This window comes from Globicephala melas, chromosome 18 (genome assembly GCF_963455315.2).
Source record: "Globicephala melas chromosome 18, mGloMel1.2, whole genome shotgun sequence".
Lineage (NCBI taxonomy): Eukaryota > Metazoa > Chordata > Mammalia > Artiodactyla > Delphinidae > Globicephala > Globicephala melas.
Genome location: NC_083331.1, coordinates 78,158,799 through 78,174,980, shown reverse-complemented (window position 1 = coordinate 78,174,980; position 16,182 = coordinate 78,158,799). Strand labels below are relative to the sequence as shown.

Sequence of the window (16,182 nt, the reverse complement as noted above, 5' to 3'; positions counted from 1 at the left end):
AGAGGAGACTCGGGCGTCGGGATGCGTGTCCGGTGGCGTGTGCAGCTCAAATGCAGCTCAGAAGCCTGCAGCCCGAGGACCTAGGACGGCAAGCTGGGAAACAGAACTAAAGTGCGGGTGGAGAGCCGTCCCCCGCAGTGATGGTACTGGGAAAGGGGAGCAGGTTTGGGGCGTGAATGTGAATATCTTGTCACAGGGGAGGCCTGGTTTCTCAGCCGAAGGGCCCCTCTGGGAGCGCGAGGGGGAGGGGTGCACGCCCCCCGCGGAGCCCCTGCCCCCGTTCAGCCCTGGGGCGCCCGGGTCTTGTCCCTCATGCCCTCCTGGGCCCAGGCCACCAGCTGGGGTGACCAGCTATCCTGGCCGCCAGGCACGAAAGGGTTTCTCAGGACGCTGGACTTTCCAGACTTAACTGGTACTGTCCTGGGCCCGTTGGGCTGGCGGTCACCCTGCAAGCCTCACTCAGGCGTCCAGCCGCCTCTCCATAAACGGGTGGAGGCTGGGGACACCAGCTCTGCCATTTATCTTCAGAGGGGAGCAGGGAGACCCAGCTGTTCCAGGCGGGTCCGGCGCTACTCCCTCCCCAGATGGAAGGCAGTCCTTAGAGGACAACATTTTACTTATCACCTCTGGAATTTCTATTTGTCACTGTCAACAATTGTTTAGGAATTCAGTTATACAGGAATTTATTTGTGAAGGGGGGAGGGGGAGAGGAGGGGAAGGGGAGGGACTCTCACAGCCCTTCGTGGCGCCGCCTGGGCCCAGTGGGTGCAGCAGCTCTGGAGTCAGACCACCTGGCAGGGTGCTGTCAGGGTCCGTCTCCTCCCAGCTTGGGGAGGAAGGGGCTCATTCCTTTGAGCCCTACTTTCTTTGCGGGGCAGCAGGGCTGTTCTTCCTGCCGAGAGCCTGGGGGTGTGCACTGTCCTGCGAGGGCTCCAGAAGCGCCACCTGCCACCCCTGCCGGTGCGGCCACTGCCCGGGGCTTCCTCCGGCTCCAGGGCTGCGCACCTTCTCAGACCGAGTACAGCGCGGTCACTGCTCACTGACTCAGTGCTCCTTTCCAGCCGCCTGACCCAGCACCGCCCCCAGGGGCTCCGGCGACAGGAATCTATCCAGTCCCAGGTCTGGGCAGGTGTCCCAGGGCCAAGCTCCCTCCAGAGGCTCTGTGGAGGGTCCTTCCGGCCTCTTCCAGCTCCTGGGGCTCTGGTGGTCCTTGGTACCCCTGACATGCTGAGCCAGCCCTCCAGCTCCCGCCTGGTGTGTGTGTGTGTCCAAATTTCCTGCTCCTTATAAGGACACCAGTCATTGGACTAGGGGCCACCATGACCCCATCTTAACCAACTGCACCTGCAGTGACCCTATATCCAAGCAGGATCACCTTCTGGGGTCCAGGCGGACAGGGATCCTAGGGGGTGCTCTCAGCCCGGTGCCCCTGGCTTCCCTCGAACGGAGCTGAGCTGCACCTGTGTTTGGAGCCACGTGAGGGGCATCCTGACCACAGGCCCAGTAGGGACAAGGCTCGGGGGTGAAGAAAAGACTCTGCTCCTTCTAGGGCTTCTCAGAGCATCACCACTGAACCGGGTTTCCGCAGACAAATGACCTGCCAGGCATAGGGCATCAGCGTGAATTAGGGCAATGCGAAGGACAGAGGCCCTCAGGTCCGGGGTGACGGGGGTCCCCGCAGAGGTGGAGGGGACGCTGCAGGCTTCGAGGAGCCACTACGCCCACTGACACTTGTACTATTTCTCCCAGCTGGCCGAGCACAGGTACAGCGTTCACCCTGTCTTATTCCTGCAGGAGAAGCCCTGACAGAGGGGGGAGGGGAGGGGGCTCAGGGGTCAGGAGGCCCCACTCGCCCTGGGCCCCTCCGGCGCATGCTGGCATCTGGGGGGGGGCGTTCCAGTGAGGGCCACCCAGTTCCAGATCCTGTGCCTTTACAGAGGACGGCCGACAGCAAGAGGTGCTGATGTTTATTCAAACACCAGCCATGCAGTAAAGAACTCGGATTTTTAAATTTCACTTACATCAGCAGTTAAAGAAAAAGGAACAGTGACTGAAACATGAGGTTTTAAAGTGCTTTTATGAGGAAGAGATCACAAAAATGGTGGCCAGTCCCAGGCTGGGATGGCAGGAACGGTGCCTGAACAATCAATATATTCAGTAAATTACGTGAAGCATCATTTTCCAAATAACTTATACACCAGGAGGAAAGCTGCCGAGCTTGTACGCCGTCCACTACGCACTCCAGAGAGGTCTGGCCCTGCACAAGGACGCGGAGCCCGTGGGCTGGGCTGCAGGGGCCTGGGTCTCGGGGGGCTGTAAAGCGACACATCGCCAGCAGCTTGGAGGCTATAAATACACCCCTCACAGTGGGGACGTATGTACACACATCGACATATATACACACATATAAAAATATCTGCCCCAATCAGACCCAGAAAGAAGCGTTTCCAGGGAACAGAATTTGTTTCTGAAACACAAAACACAGTAAAACAGAAGAGTTTTCTTTCCAGTTCTGCCTTGATTTGAATAAGATATACTCTGCTGTGCTCAGGACAGCTCCACACAGGACATGCCAGGCGGGGGGGGGGGCAGGGGGGGCCGGGAGCTCAGGTTTTCCCTGGGCTCCTGTGACAGCATCGGTTCAGGTGACACCTGCAAAAACTGCATCTTTACACAGTCTTTAAAAATAATAAAAATACCCTAATTCAGTGAAGTGTTAAAAAATCGAGTCCCCCGTGTTTTTCTGTAGAAAAGAAGGTTAATATTTTAAATTATAGTTCACATTTTCGTTTGAAAACTAACCTACACAGGTGAAGGAATTTCCTTGGTTTCTAACTGCCTGTGTTTGTAGAAACGCTGCCTGATTCTACCGAGGGAATGTCCTTCCACTCACCTGTGACCAGGTGGGCTGTTTCCACGAGAGCGTGTCCCCCAAATCATTCAGCGCCATGTAAACCCCAGTAACAAAAAATAGTTTTATATCAAATACAGTATGATATTGTCATTTCACGTAAACACAGTGATTCTTGGTAAAGATCAGAGGCCAAAATATCACCAAAAAGATGGCCGTAGAATTAATCTTTGCTTTAAAAAAAAATGTGTATAAGACAAACTAGCCTCCTGCCCCCGCACCAAGCCGATGGGTCAGTGAATCGGTCACTTCTTTTGGAAGCAGCTCCACAGAACGCGTGTTCCTGCAGAAAGCACCGGACCAGAAACGTCGGAAACCAAAGGGGAGCGGCTGCGGCCGAGGCCGAAGGGGAGTCCCGGAAGCCCTTCTGCACCAGAGGTCTGTCGTCTGCAGCCCCGTCCGTCCGACTCCCCGAGGAAGCCGCGGTGCCGCGCCCTTCCTGCGCCCTGGGGCGCGCGCGGTCCCGGCGCCGAGGCCGCAGGGCGGACTCTTCCCGAACCTTCGTCTGGGGCCGCGGCGGCTCCGGGGTTCCGTGGGCGGTTCTGTGGGCGCCGGCCCCTCCCCACGCCGCGCCGGCCCGAGCAGAGGCCAGCTCCCAGGGCCGCAGGCGGGGTGGCCGCGGCGCTACCCCTGCAGGTCCGCGAGGGCGGCCGCGCAGCTCTCGCTGCAGCTGGACGAGGCGCTCAGCAGGGCGGACCCCGCGCTGGACTCTGCGGACAAGCAGGCGAGCGGCTGCCGCGCGTCCTGGCCCCGCCCCTGGCCCCGCCCCCGGCCCCGCCTTCGCCGCAGCGCCTGGGCTGCTCAGCGGCCCGTACCTGGGCTGCTCAGGCACCCGGGGGCGCCGCGCTGGCCGAGGAGGGCGGACAGGTTGCGGGCTGGCAGCCAGCCCTCGCCGCCGGAGCTCACGTTCCGCACGAACCTGCAAGGGGCGCGGTCAGGGTGCGGTAGCGCGCGCGGGCTGCGGGGGGGCGCGCGGGCGGTCTTACCAGAGGCCCTCGTCGCCCTCCTGCACCAGCTCCACCTCGTCCCCGCTCCTCAGGACCAGCGCGTCGGGCCCCCCCTTCTCGTCCAGCCCCGTGACGGTGTACTTCCCGGGGACCTGGGGAGGGGACGGCAGGGCGCATGGCACACGTGGCACGCAGCTGCCGGTGCCCAGCGTCCAGCGTCCCGGGAAGGACGAGAGAGCCTTGCCATTCGCAGAGCTTCCGGTGGGACTATGGCCTTACATTGGGAAGGTCTCCTCGTCCAGGGAGACGCTCGGTCTCACGTGGCGACCACTAAACCTGACCAGCCTGTGCGGTGCCCCTGGCTGCGCCCCAGTGCTCACACCACACCCAGCTCCTGCGGCCGCAGGGCCTTTGCACCTCCTGCACCTCTTACTGGGTCACGCCTCTGCCCTCAGGGCACACGCTCTGCCTTTTACTAGTCTTTCACCCCAGGAGAGGGGGGATTCTTGTCCACCTTGTCCCCTGTTTGCCTTCAGTGCCTGACACAGCAGGTGCTCAGCACACCTGTGGACGGAGCTGCTGCGCGACGCGGACTCTGAGAAGGGGAGGCCATTCTGCTGGACTGTGGGGCTGCGGTCTCACGGGCAGCGAGACACATGACTGGGAGCCCCTGAACTGTGCAGGGGTCACGCGCCACCAGGCTTGGGAGCAGGGAAAGCCAGGCCGGTGTCCGTTACCCTCACGGGAGCAGCTGCACCCTCTGGACACCCTGAGCAGCACCTCGCACCCTCCTGCTGCACCGCAAGCGGAATGCAACCAGCAGGCCTGCCCGCCTGCCCACCTGCCTCCCCGCCCGCCCGCCTCCCTGCCCGCCTCCCTGCCCGCCTGCCTAGGCTCCCCCACTGGCCCCGCAACGCCCTGGCCGGCTCTTCTCACCCTCAGGCCTCCTCGGGAAAGGCTGCCCTGGCCACCCGAGACTCTCCCTGCGCTCTCCTCCAGTTACCTGTGTCTACCCCTCCAGCTCTGGGGTGCTTTGCTCGCTGCGATAAACCAGGTGTGGACCAGGGCAGCACTGAGCGGGCAGCAAATAACTGTTGCTACCGTCCTGACTCTGATGACTTAATATATAAATAGTTTCGTCTGCTGCTCGTGCTAAAACGGAACTTTGTTTAGGAAGCAAATCGTACCTCAGACAGCGATTCTCTGAAACAGACGGCGGTACACACGCAGCTTTAAGAAAGCTGCTCTGAGGGGCAGGTCAGAGGTGTGCGCTGTCCGCCGTGAGGTGGTCTGGTGAGAACTACAGGAGGGCGGGCACACAGCCAAGGGGCCCTGGCACCTGGAGGTCCTCCCTAAGCCCTAGGAGGCGCGGCCCCCTGAGCTGCACTGCTGGCTCCCTGCCCCCGGGACCAGCAGTGCCGCGGACGAGGTGGGAGCCAAGGTTACCAGCTTCCTGAGGCCCGCTCTCCCTTCCTCCTCTGCGTCTGAGGAGTTGACCGGCTCCTCGGCGCTGGACCAGCCGTCGTTGTCCTCAGGAGCCTCTGGGGGGTTAGACGTTTTGCTCCAACCTAGAGAGGACCAGGCCCCAGTGAGGTCCCCCTCAAGGTCGAGGGCGGCCTATGCACATCCCCGCCACCCACACGTGTCGGCTGGGGGAGCCTGCCCTTCCCAGCGGTGCGTAAAGGCGGGCCGGACACCCGCAGGTTTCCGCTTCAACCGTGCAAGCTGCCCAGGGGACCTGGGCCACAGCACCTGCTTCCTCAGCCGGAAACAAACCCCAGCCTCCACCGGACAGCTGGTGACAACCGCCCGTCCCGTGTCGAGGCAAACGACGAGGGAAAGGCATTTTTAATCAACACCTGCAACTCTCAACACCCATCAGCCGGCCGGGAGAACAGCTCCTCACGATGCTGGGTGCTAGGAGCGCCCAGGCCAGGGAGGGGGCCACCCTGTGTGGGTCACGGGCGGGGAAAGAAGCTTCCTCCGGGTTTTATAAACTACGTAAACATTCCTTCTACTGCCCTGTGTCCCCAAAGAGTAGCTGCTGCACCTCCCATTGGGGGAGAGTGCAAGTGCGTCGTGGAGAAATACAGCAAGTGTCACGAACGAAGCGAGAGGCCGGAGCCACACGCCTGCGGCTCTGGAGGCCCGCCGCGCTCCGCGTGAGGTGGCGTTTTGACAAGAGGGGAGCGGATCCAGAACCAGTCCCCAGTTCCATCTGGTGTGGCCAGAAGCACACCTTCTCCTGGGAGAGAGGGAGTGAGGGAACCACGTGGACAAGGGCAGAATGCATGCCTGCATGTCCCCCCACCCCTTGCAGTCAGGGTGCAGACAGAGGGGCAGCTGTCCCAAGGCCGACACTTTGAAGGCTGGCAGTGACAAGCTTGTGTTAAAGCGGTGTCAGGGAGCTGCCTCTGTCTTCACAGAAAAGGGAGCTGGGACCCAGAGATCCCCCCCCAGCCCGCAGAGCACTGAGCCCCTGCTCCAGGCCAGGCCCGGCGCCCAGAGACCCTCTGGCCCCGCCTCTCCAGCCGGGCAGGGGTGGCGAGCACGACCCTTGGCCCCCGGCGGCTGGTGTCCATGCAGGAAGCGGGAAGCGGGGACCGTGGGTTGCCAGCCATTAACCACGCTCGCCGCCTGCTTCGGCACGTCCGGAGCCGCCCAGGGCGGGAAGCTCAGACGGACGCCGGGTGGGGGTCACCAGGGGCCCTGGCGCCAGGCAGCTGGCCACGAATGTCCACCCTCCAGCCCAGCACCGATAGACACAGGGCTCCCGGCCAAATGGAAGCATGTGTCCGAAGGGGGACAGCGGAGGCAGAAGGACGACGCTGCTGCCTGGGCAGAGGGCAGCCCCTGGAAACGAGGTGTGTAAACCCTCACTGGAGAGCTGCGTGGACAGACGGCTCTGCCCTTCGGTCACACCCGGCCACCCGTGGCCTCTGAGTGACCCTCTGCTAACAAGTGGGACGGTCCCTGTGTCCACACAGTGACACGGGAATAAGCATGAGATACTGAGCCCCGTGGCCCGCTCTTAATCCACGTAGGATGCTGGGGGCTTCGAGGAGGACATCAGGCCAAGGAACCGTGAATACGGTCACCTCTCGTTCCAGTAAAAGAGTCGCTGACACTGACACTGAAAAAACAAGGGGCTGATGCAACTCCAGGAAGCAAGCACTTGGCATTTCAAGAGTGCCAGCCAGGACGGCCTGCAGCTCCGTCACCTGCTGTGGACTGAAGTGATTCCATGGATGGGAGAAGGAGGGGGAAGGAAGGGGAAGGAGGGGGAAGGAAGGGGAAGGAGGGGAGAGGAGCTGGAGGGGGAGGAGGAGGGGAGGGGAAGGGGAGGGGAGGGGGGAAGGAGTAGAGGGGGAAGGGAGAGGAGGAGGAGGGAGTAAGGGGGAGGGGGAGGGAGTAAGGGGGAGGGCAGGGGGAGGGGGAGGAGGAGGGAGGGAGGGGGGCTGGCAGCTGGGCCTGAGCTCAAGGCCCTAACACTCATCTACCAGGACATGAGGTCACCTCACCTGTCTCACAGGTGAGCAGAGGAGCTCGCAGAGGTGACACACTGGGCTCAAAGGGAGTAGACTGCAGCCTCCCACACAAGGAGAGTCAGCAAAGCAGAGAGATGCCTCGGGCACCTCTGGGCCTTAAGCAGGAACACTAATGGCCAAGTCCAGCCCCTCCCGGAGACGGAGACGGTGGTGGGGAGGTGATTCTACTCCCAAGTGCCTGGGGCTCCGTCTGCAGGGCTGGGTGCAGGCTGGGGTAGGGGTGGGTCTCTGGGCTCTCCAGCTGCCCACGGAAGAGCCCTGGGTCCCTGCAGCCTGGGTCCCTGCAGCGCGGACTGTGGACTGAGGCCCGAGGGGGGTGTGCGTCGGGATCTGGCCCGGCAGTACCATCACATGGTCTGGAAGCGCGGGATAGCTCACAGAGTGAAACCCTGTCTGCGAGCCTTAGACCCTCAACCTGGGCCGGGTGGAGATGGGGGGCTCTGGGTTTCCCTGGGGGGGCTCTGCCCTCAGAATATGAGGGCAAGAGAGACAAAGGCCCAAGTTCCAATACGGAACCTCACCCCATCTGTCTGCGTCCCCAGAAGCATGGGGACAAACGGTGAGGAAGGATGGGCCTGGGACGTGGAGCCCCGCAGCCACTGAGTAAGACAGCCCAGCCCAGCCCAGGCACCAGCCAGGTGTCAGCAGCTGCTACCTGGTGGCCCGTGGGCAGCTCTGCGCATTCTGGGCACACCTGGCCTGAGGCCTCGGACCGAGAAGCGTGACGTCACCACGGTACCTGTGGCCGGAGCGTCAGGCTTTGAACAAAACAGTGACTGTGCTCCTGGCTGGGAGGGACCTGTTTCACTGGGCAGCTCAGATGGCGAGACAGGGTCCCTAACCGGATGGGGAAATGGCGCCAGGCTAGTCCAGGAGGCGGAGCCACTCTACCTCGTAAACCAAAAGGCGTTGGGTCGCTCTTTACTTGGTGTCGCTTAGCTTTTTTGTCGGGACTGGTAGGAGAGGCTGCAAAAGGAGGAAGAGCAGAGACAGAACGGGAGAGACGGAGTGAGGAGCGAGCGGAGCACCAAGGGGGCAGGAGACACAGCGAGCTCATGCTGGGGTGAGACACACACGGCGGCAACAGGCTGCTTTCCAGTGACTCAGAAAGCAGCTTCTTGGGAACACGGCTCAGCTGGCGGAGGGATCCAGAGGTCCAGGGGGAGGCCCAGGAGAGCAGGAGGGGGAGACGGGCGGGTGATGGCCCTGCGTCGGCATCGTAGCTTTAGGTAAGCGGCCCCTTGGTTTGTTTTCTGAGCTCCACGTAGAGCATGCCCAGTACGCCTGCTCGCCAAACCCAGCAAGGTATAAGGACCTGGATTTGTCCGTCTTTTTGTTTGTTTGTTTGTTTGAGGTCAACTTAAAAGTATTTTATAAATTGGGAAAAAAAGAAAAAACCCTCCAATATTTGGACCAATGAAAAGACCTCTAGACAAGACGGGCTTTCAGAATCGGGAAGGGAGTCCTCTAGCGACCCGCCTGGAACCTCAGGGCTGGCCTCCTGTGCTGTCTGGGCGTATTTTCCCCATATTCACTGCTCAGGAGTCCAGGCAAGCTCTTAGAGACCTCCATCGGGTGTTCTGAACCCGCCTGTGCACTAGAAACGCCCAGAGGGAAGCGGATGCCTCGCACTCTGGCAGGGGGAGCAATGCCCTCGGGGACCCCACGGGAAAAGGCAGGAAAGGGACGAGCTGGACCAGAAAAGCAAAGGACAGTCCCAGCTCCTGGCAGGCGGGCCTCTGTCAGAAGAGCTCACCTCCACCTCTGCAAAGAAAAGGCCCTGAAAACAGAGCCCTGGCTGCACGAATGACAGACCCGCCAGCGTCAGGGAAAGAGCGACTCAGCGGCAGACGCGTGCCTGGTGACCCACGCGAGAGGCAGATGCCCCTCCCGAGACCGTCCACACGGATGAGCACGGCACGGATGGATGACAGACAGCCATGGGCGCGACCCGCCCAGAAGCCCGCCGCCGGCCGGGGCCAGGCACCTTTACCTTTCTGACCCTTGAGGGCAGCAAAGCTCTGCAGGGTGAGGCGCTTTCTGGAAAGCGCAGAGCTTTCTGAAGTAGAGCTAGTGACCGCGTCGTCTGCGGGGAAGAGAGGGCAGTGCAGAGGGCGCCGGGCGGCCCCAGAGGGCAGGCGGCCACGCCCGGGCCCCCTGCCCAGGCCCCTGTGCTCTGTGCAGGCGGCCGGGCCCCGCGCTCTCCGTGAACCTTCCCTGTGCCCACCGGGGGCTGTGAGGCCCTGACACGCCCGCCGCGGACCCCCGATGCAGCTCCCGGCACTTCCGGGCTTGGCCCCAACACTCACCTCTGCCCTTCTCGGGGGGCCTCGGCAGTGGCGCGGGGCCCACGTATCCCTCCAGGGTCAGCGGGTCCGTTTTTCTTTCTTCCAACTTTCTGACGTCTTTTGTGTTCCCTTTAGAGGGACTAAGGACATCAGACACATGGAAAAAGAAAGAGAATGTTGTTGCCTGGTTGGCGTTCAAAGGTCTGTGAGGAGGAGGGTGGAGACCTCCCTGAGCTTCTACCCAGGCCTTCGGGCTGCGTGTCTCCCGCCGCAGGGCCACGGCCACGGCCACTCATGTCCAGACTCTGGGCGGAGCCAAGTGAGAACAAAACCCACCTCCCTGACTATTAAGTAGGAGGCGGTTTTGTTGTTGTTTTCTTTCCCCTGGGGGGGCCCTTTCTCCTTTAAAGCTATTGTTCTGTGGTTTATTTATTTAGACCATTAATCATTATTAGAGCATCATTATTATTTCAACCATGAATAATTAGACGTGGCTTACATAAGAAACAGTAAACAAGTAAGTGAATGAATAAAATAACAAAGGAAAAATAAGGGCAGAAAAGGTACGATGAGGCCAGCGTGAAATGTGACCCTGCGTCTGTCTGCGAGCCATGGGCCTCGGCCTTGGCTCTGAGCCTCCCGTGCCCGGGGTCCCTGCCCACCTGGGACACTACCGTCACTGCAGTGCTGGCGCTGGACTGCTCTCTGGAACAGCCGCCCGCCGCGCACTGATCGTGATGGGAAATACCGCCCGGATGGAAAACGGTCAGAGATGCTGCGGACGGGCCTTGGGCTGGGGCTAGGGCTAGAGGCACACGCCTTGACGCTGACCTGCCGGGACTGACCCAGCAGCATGCGACCCCAGGGACGCTCTCCAGAGCGACCCCGATGACCAGGAGGCTCGGTGACAGGGCCGCGGAGACCCAGCGGCACGGGCTGGCTCCCACTGGTGACACCCCCGACGCGCGGCCGGGCCTCACCTGGTGCCGGTGGGCGCGGGCAGGGGCAGGCTGTGGGACTGCTCCAGGGCTCGGTGCTGGCTGGCCTCTGCGGGGACAAGAGCCCAGCGTGGCTCAGGAACGCGAGTCCAGCACCTTCCCCTCCAGGTGCTACCGCGGTGCCTCAGATGGCTAAGGATCCCGAGGAGGCTTTGCGGGACATAAACGGGCCCCCGGGGGACAGCCCAGAGGCCGCGCCCTCACCTCTGCACGCCTGCAGCTGGCTCGTCAGCACCTTCCGGATCTCGCTCACCCAGGCGGCCTTGATTTCAGGAGTTGGTGCCTGTGCCGCCAAAGCAGACCGGAAGGTGAGTGCGTGTGTTCCCGAGGGACGCGTCAGGGTCTCACTCTGCAGGCGCCTGGGCCCCTCAGAATCGGGGCTGACGGCGCCACGCTCGCGATGCGGGGCGGCATCCCCGCGGGCGCCGGTGCACGGACCCCACGCCAGCACCCTGCACGGTCTCTGACTCTGACTCAGTGGGAGCCCCTGCAACGTGGCCTGCCCCGAGAATGTTTCTCTGGGATGCGGCCCTGACGTCTCCCTAGCTGACAAGGACGACGGGCGTCTGACATCCCGCAAGTGGACCAGAAGCTGGACCAGCGCGGCCGGGCTGCTGCCCCACCTCCACTCTGCCTGGGGCCCGAGGGCAGTGCAGGCGGGCGGCTGGGCCCTGAGGACCCTGGGCTTGTGCAAAGCCGGGGCGCCGGCCGAGCCCCTGGCCGCTCCCGCTGTAGCTCTGTGGGGCCCTCGGCCGGCCGCGCTAGCCTGGGTGTTGTGAGCTGTGAAGAGTGCAGGTCACCGGGGCCTCCACGCTGCGGTGCTGCGACACCCCCAGGGCCCCCAGGCCCAGACCGCCAAGGGCGTCAGAACGGTCAAGGGCAACTGGCGAGGCACCTCCCAGTGCCAGATCGCCCTCTCGGGCTGGGGTCTCTCCCGGGCTCATGGGCGAACTTACACTCCACCACCTCCCGCCATCACCGGCGAGCGAGGAGGACACGCTCCCTGCAGGCGCCTGGTCGTGCGCGGCAGCGAGGATGCCTGGCCCAGGCGGGCCAGGACCCCCCGCCGTCCGGGGACCAGGAGCCCACTTCCTGGCAGGGCACCTGGGGCACCCCTGCCCCGCGGCGTCCCTGTGCCTTGTCCCGGGCTCAGCTTAGTGACTGACGGCCCAGGGCAGCCCCAAACGAATGGCGGGGCCCTGGCCTCCAGGGAATAGAGCTTTCCGAAGATTCCAGACAGCAGCTCTCAGCAGAAGACGCTCACCGGCGGTCCTGACGGAGCTGGGCAGAGCCCGCAGCCTGGCCCGAGAGCGCGGGGCCTACCTGGACGATGTACACCTCCTCTCTGGCGTTGTACCAGATCTCGAATTTCTTCGCGTCCCCTTTCACGTTCTCCGTTATGCCGACGGCCGTCATCTGTGAGGGCGGGGCGGGCGGTAGGCGTCCGGGCAAGGGCACCCCCCGCTCCAGAAGGTGGGCGTCGCGGCCCAGCGGGGGCCCCAGGGTCTCCGCGGGGCGGCCTCACTCACGTTCAGGGACTGCTTGAAGCTGTAGGACGGGGCCTTCTCGTAGCCCTCGCCGTTCTCCTCCCGCTTCTTACAGAAGAGCACGGCCTTCTCATGCAGGAACAGGTGGCGCTGCATGGGCTTGAACCTGGCCAGGTCCTTCACCTTGGTGTGGCCCTTCTTGTGGTCCGTCCAGACGCTGAAGGACCCCTGCATCAGCAGCTTCCCCAGGTCGCTCAGGTTCCCCTAAAGGCGGCGGCGTGGGGTGCAGTTAGCGCCCAGAGCACGTGCGGCCGAGGAGCCCGTCTGGGAGGCCGGGCTGCACTCTGCGGGGTCCAACGGCCCGACACCCGGGAGAGGCAAGTCTGTGGTGTGCTGGAAAGGTCGGGGGTCGCAGGGGGTCTGCGGGGATGAACAGGGGAGCCCAGGGGTGTCTAGGGCAGTGGGCTGCTCTGTGTGACGCTACCGTGCGGGACACAGGTCATCGGTTTGTCCAAACCCCCAGAGTGACCCTGCCGTGGGCCGTGGACTCTGGGCGACACGCCAGTGGAGGCCGTCGGCTGTGACAAACGCCCGACTCCACGGGGCGGGCCGGACGGGGGTGGCTGGGTGGGAAACCCCTGCGCGTTCCCCTCAGTTTTGCTGTGAACCCGCTACTGCTCCAGAAAGAAAGTCTATTAATGAAAAAACAGAGGCGAGTGCTGAGCGGATTTACAGAGAGGACAGGAACCGTGCGCGGCCTGACGCGGGTGCGGAGGGCCAGGAGGCGGGGTCTCAAGGTCGCGCCCACACGGGCGTCACCGAGAACAAAACGGGTTCAGGGAAAGGCCGGGAGGGAGGTGTTTTCGGAGCCGCCTCTGCGCTGAGGTGCAGCCACGGGGCGAGGCGCCCTGGCTGCCGCACAGGCTGGTGAGCCGCGTGCAAGGCGGCCGCGGCCCAGCCAGAACCGGGTCTGACGGCGTTCTGGGGGGTGCGCGAGTAGGGCCCGCGCTGGCACCGGGACGGCCTGAGGCCCCGCCGCCGGCTCGTGGGCTCCCCCTGCAGGACAGGGTCGGGGCCTCACCTCATAGCCCGTGATGGCGATCAGGTGCATGGAGTCGTTCACAGCCTTGAGGATGCCCAGGATGGAGCTCAGGGCCTCCTGCAGGTCCTCGGCCCCCTCGCAGCTCTTGCTGTATTTCAGCATCTCCTGGGGAGGTTCCACGCCCGTCTGGACACTGAACCCCGCCACTCCACCGAGAGCGGCTGGGATGCCCGTGCTCTGCCCCACAGGTGAAGGCCCTGGGCAGCCCCGGGCACCGACCTTCGGGACCCGTGTGCGGCTCCCTGAGCAGTCGTCGCCGGCGGGGACAACACCCCACACGCACTCAGACACTCACGCCCTCCCCCCTCCGGGGGGCCTGCCCGAGCCCCTGGCCCCAGAGCGCCTCAGGAAGCCACCTTCCCGGCCGCTGCGGGCCTACACCCCAGCCCTCGCAGCTGCAGATCGGGCTTGTCCCTGAGCTGGGCAAGGGCAGGCCCCTCGCAGCGCCTGGCCTGGGCGAGCACCCAGCCCCACCCCCGCTGCAGCTCCCATCTCCCCGCCTCTAAGCCATTACTCCTTCCGTCCAGATCTGAACCCTGAAAGAACATCTGTTACAGCTCTTCACACCCATTCTCAGGTCTGCTGGGCCCCCAAGACAGCAGGACACAGGCAGCCTCGCATGTGCCCTGTGGGGCAGGGTCTGCCCGCCTGTTGCCCCCTGTGTCCCTGATGCCCGACAATGGGCAGCGCACAACAGGCCCTCCACAAAGGCGTGTGAAGAGCCAGGGCCTCGCAGAGACGGGAAGAAGGTGCCCAGAGACCACAGGGTTCAGGGACGGGTCGGGGCGGCCGCCATTAAATGGTGTGCGGCTGGCGGGGGGGCCAGGCGGGGAGGGGGCTCTGGGGGACGCCCGGCCAGGTGTGGCCGCCCGGCCTCTCACCTTGAGCAGCAGCTGGTACTTGGTGATCCTCTGGACTGGCTTCAGCAGGTAGGAGTCGAGGCTCAGCTTGTGGTCCAGCTTCTTCTGGCATTCCTGCAACCACCAGAACCTCTGCCTTAGACGGCTGACGCTCTTCCTTGTCTGAGAGTCAAGCAGTAAAGGAACGTCCCCGCTCAAGGGAGCCAGGAGACACACCTGGAAGAACGGGCAGTCGGAGCACTGTCTCCACAGGCTCTCGGAGCGCGGCTTGTTCTGGCAGTACTTCTCGTAGACCTGGAACTGCTCCATCTGCGGCGGGACAGGGGCCGAGTCGCAGGGCGCCTCTGCGCTCACGGGGACCTCAGCGCCCGGAGGTGGGCTGACCCCGCTGCTGAGTCATGCCCCTCCGCGCCAGGACGCACGGCACCTCCGGGACCAGCCTGGCCTCCCCCCGAATCCGGGTCACGCCTCCATCTCAGACGCCATGGCTGTCATTGGCGGGCAGCCAGGTAACAGCCCCCCAGAAGTTCAGTTCTCAGGGCTGCCCTAGTCTGGGTACTTCTTTTATAAAAGATTAGGTCCATACGGCTGGCTTTGGCCTCAGAGATAACAGACTGAAAAGAAATGCAGGACCAGCACCGACTCTGTAAAGAGACTCCCCAGGGCTCAGCTACACAGTGGTGCTCACGCTTGCGTGCGCATCCGACGGCCAGCGGGCTGGGGAAAGCAGTGGCTGCCGCCTCCACCCGCGCTCCGGGTTCCGCAGGCCAGGGGCGGCCTGAGAGCCTGCACCGCTCACGGGTCCCCCGAGCCACGGCGCGGTGCTCCCCCAGCCCCGATTCTCAGAGAGCACAGGGAGGCGCTCCCCAGGGCCAGGCCGAGCGGGGCACAAACATGGCCCCTTCTTTCCTCCCTCTGCCCCTCGATGCCAATTCCTGACAGGGAGCCTCGGCCTCCGGCTTGCGTTGTGAAGGCGACCTTTTCACTACTGGGAGGAAGGAAGTGCGCCCCCTGCTGCTGAGTCAGCAGTTCACCAGGATCCATGCAGCAGGGTCGGGGGAGACAGCATCCTGCATCCCGCATCCCGCATCCCGCATCCCCTCCCGCTCCCAGAGCCTCGCCACAAACCCCCACGCTAGCGATCGTCCCGCCGGAAGGAGGGTGCGTCTACAGCTTCAGAGCACGAGTGACGTGCAGGGTCAGCTGGTGAGCGCGGGAGTCCTGATCGGCAAGACCAGCACGAAACCAACCCCAGCAGGAAGGAGCGTCAGCTACCCGTACGCTTGCAAATCCAAACTTAGACGCTGTGTCATCCTGGCATCTCTCAAAGCTGATGCTTTATAGTCTCTCTTTTTTTTGGGCTAATTTGGCTTCAGACAAAACTGTATTCTTCTGGCCCTACCACAAAGCGTCTCAGCTAAACTGGAAACATTCGTCCTTGTGATTCCGGTTGGTTAGACGGGGACTGTGACAGAACTTAAAGCCATATGACCGCGAGGAGTAACTGTAAGAGTTAAGGCATGGCGAAGTATGCATTTGAGAGTCACCTACCCTTTCTAGAAAGCACCTTCCAACCAGCTCTGGGCAGTCTATGTAGTTCTCCAGCTCCCTCAGGAATATTCTAGACAAAGAAAGTTTGCAATAGGTCACATGAACAACGCCAGCACAAGACGGCACCCGTCACAAGCCATCAGACGCCATTCTCTGGCCAGCGCTCATCCTGACTGGACGGCCGCGGGGGCTGTGGGGGCAAGGACGCGCCACCTGATTTCGGGGCCTGGGGTCCCGACTGCACCAGACTCTCAGGTTCATGCAGCCGTGGCCCCATGGGGATGCTGTGTTTCTGGTGTTGCGCTCACACAGAAGTTGGGAGACGCTCCATCAGCACAAACATGGATGAAGAGTCCACAGCAGCAGACGGGAGCATCTCGAGGCCCTCACAGCCCGTGTGCTCCGCGGGTTTTCTGCAGACGTCAGGGATCTTGGCTCTGCCCCCGGGACCCTCCTCCACAAAGCACTGCCCCTGAGCCTGCGGGCTGAG

The 16,182-nt window shown here is 62.9% G+C and overlaps 1 protein-coding gene across 14 annotated transcripts in view; it reads right to left on the bottom strand.

Annotated features, from left to right (window-relative positions):
- Positions 1-1,952: 1,952 nt before the first annotated feature.
- Positions 1,953-16,182, bottom strand: part of MCF2L (MCF.2 cell line derived transforming sequence like) — a 117,002-nt gene continuing 102,772 nt past the window's right edge. For 10 of the 14 annotated variants that reach the window (XM_060288211.2, XM_060288209.1, XM_060288212.1 and 7 more), the window contains 15 exons: positions 15,693-15,762; positions 14,358-14,450; positions 14,163-14,255; positions 13,261-13,386; positions 12,222-12,443; positions 12,016-12,108; positions 10,897-10,975; positions 10,675-10,741; positions 9,716-9,834; positions 9,400-9,492; positions 8,298-8,372; positions 5,305-5,426; positions 3,898-4,010; positions 3,727-3,830; positions 1,953-3,621 (listed from right to left, as the gene is read on the bottom strand). In XM_060288211.2, coding sequence (XP_060144194.1) covers positions 3,536-3,621; positions 3,727-3,830; positions 3,898-4,010; positions 5,305-5,426; positions 8,298-8,372; positions 9,400-9,492; positions 9,716-9,834; positions 10,675-10,741; positions 10,897-10,975; positions 12,016-12,108; positions 12,222-12,443; positions 13,261-13,386; positions 14,163-14,255; positions 14,358-14,450; positions 15,693-15,762 — 1,555 coding nt within the window. In that variant the 3' untranslated portion in view covers positions 1,953-3,535. The remainder of the gene's footprint in view (positions 3,622-3,726; positions 3,831-3,897; positions 4,011-5,304; positions 5,427-8,297; positions 8,373-9,399; positions 9,493-9,715; positions 9,835-10,674; positions 10,742-10,896; positions 10,976-12,015; positions 12,109-12,221; positions 12,444-13,260; positions 13,387-14,162; positions 14,256-14,357; positions 14,451-15,692; positions 15,763-16,182) is intronic. The other 4 variants (XM_030856704.2, XM_060288213.1, XM_060288219.1 and 1 more) reach the window with 2 other exon arrangements.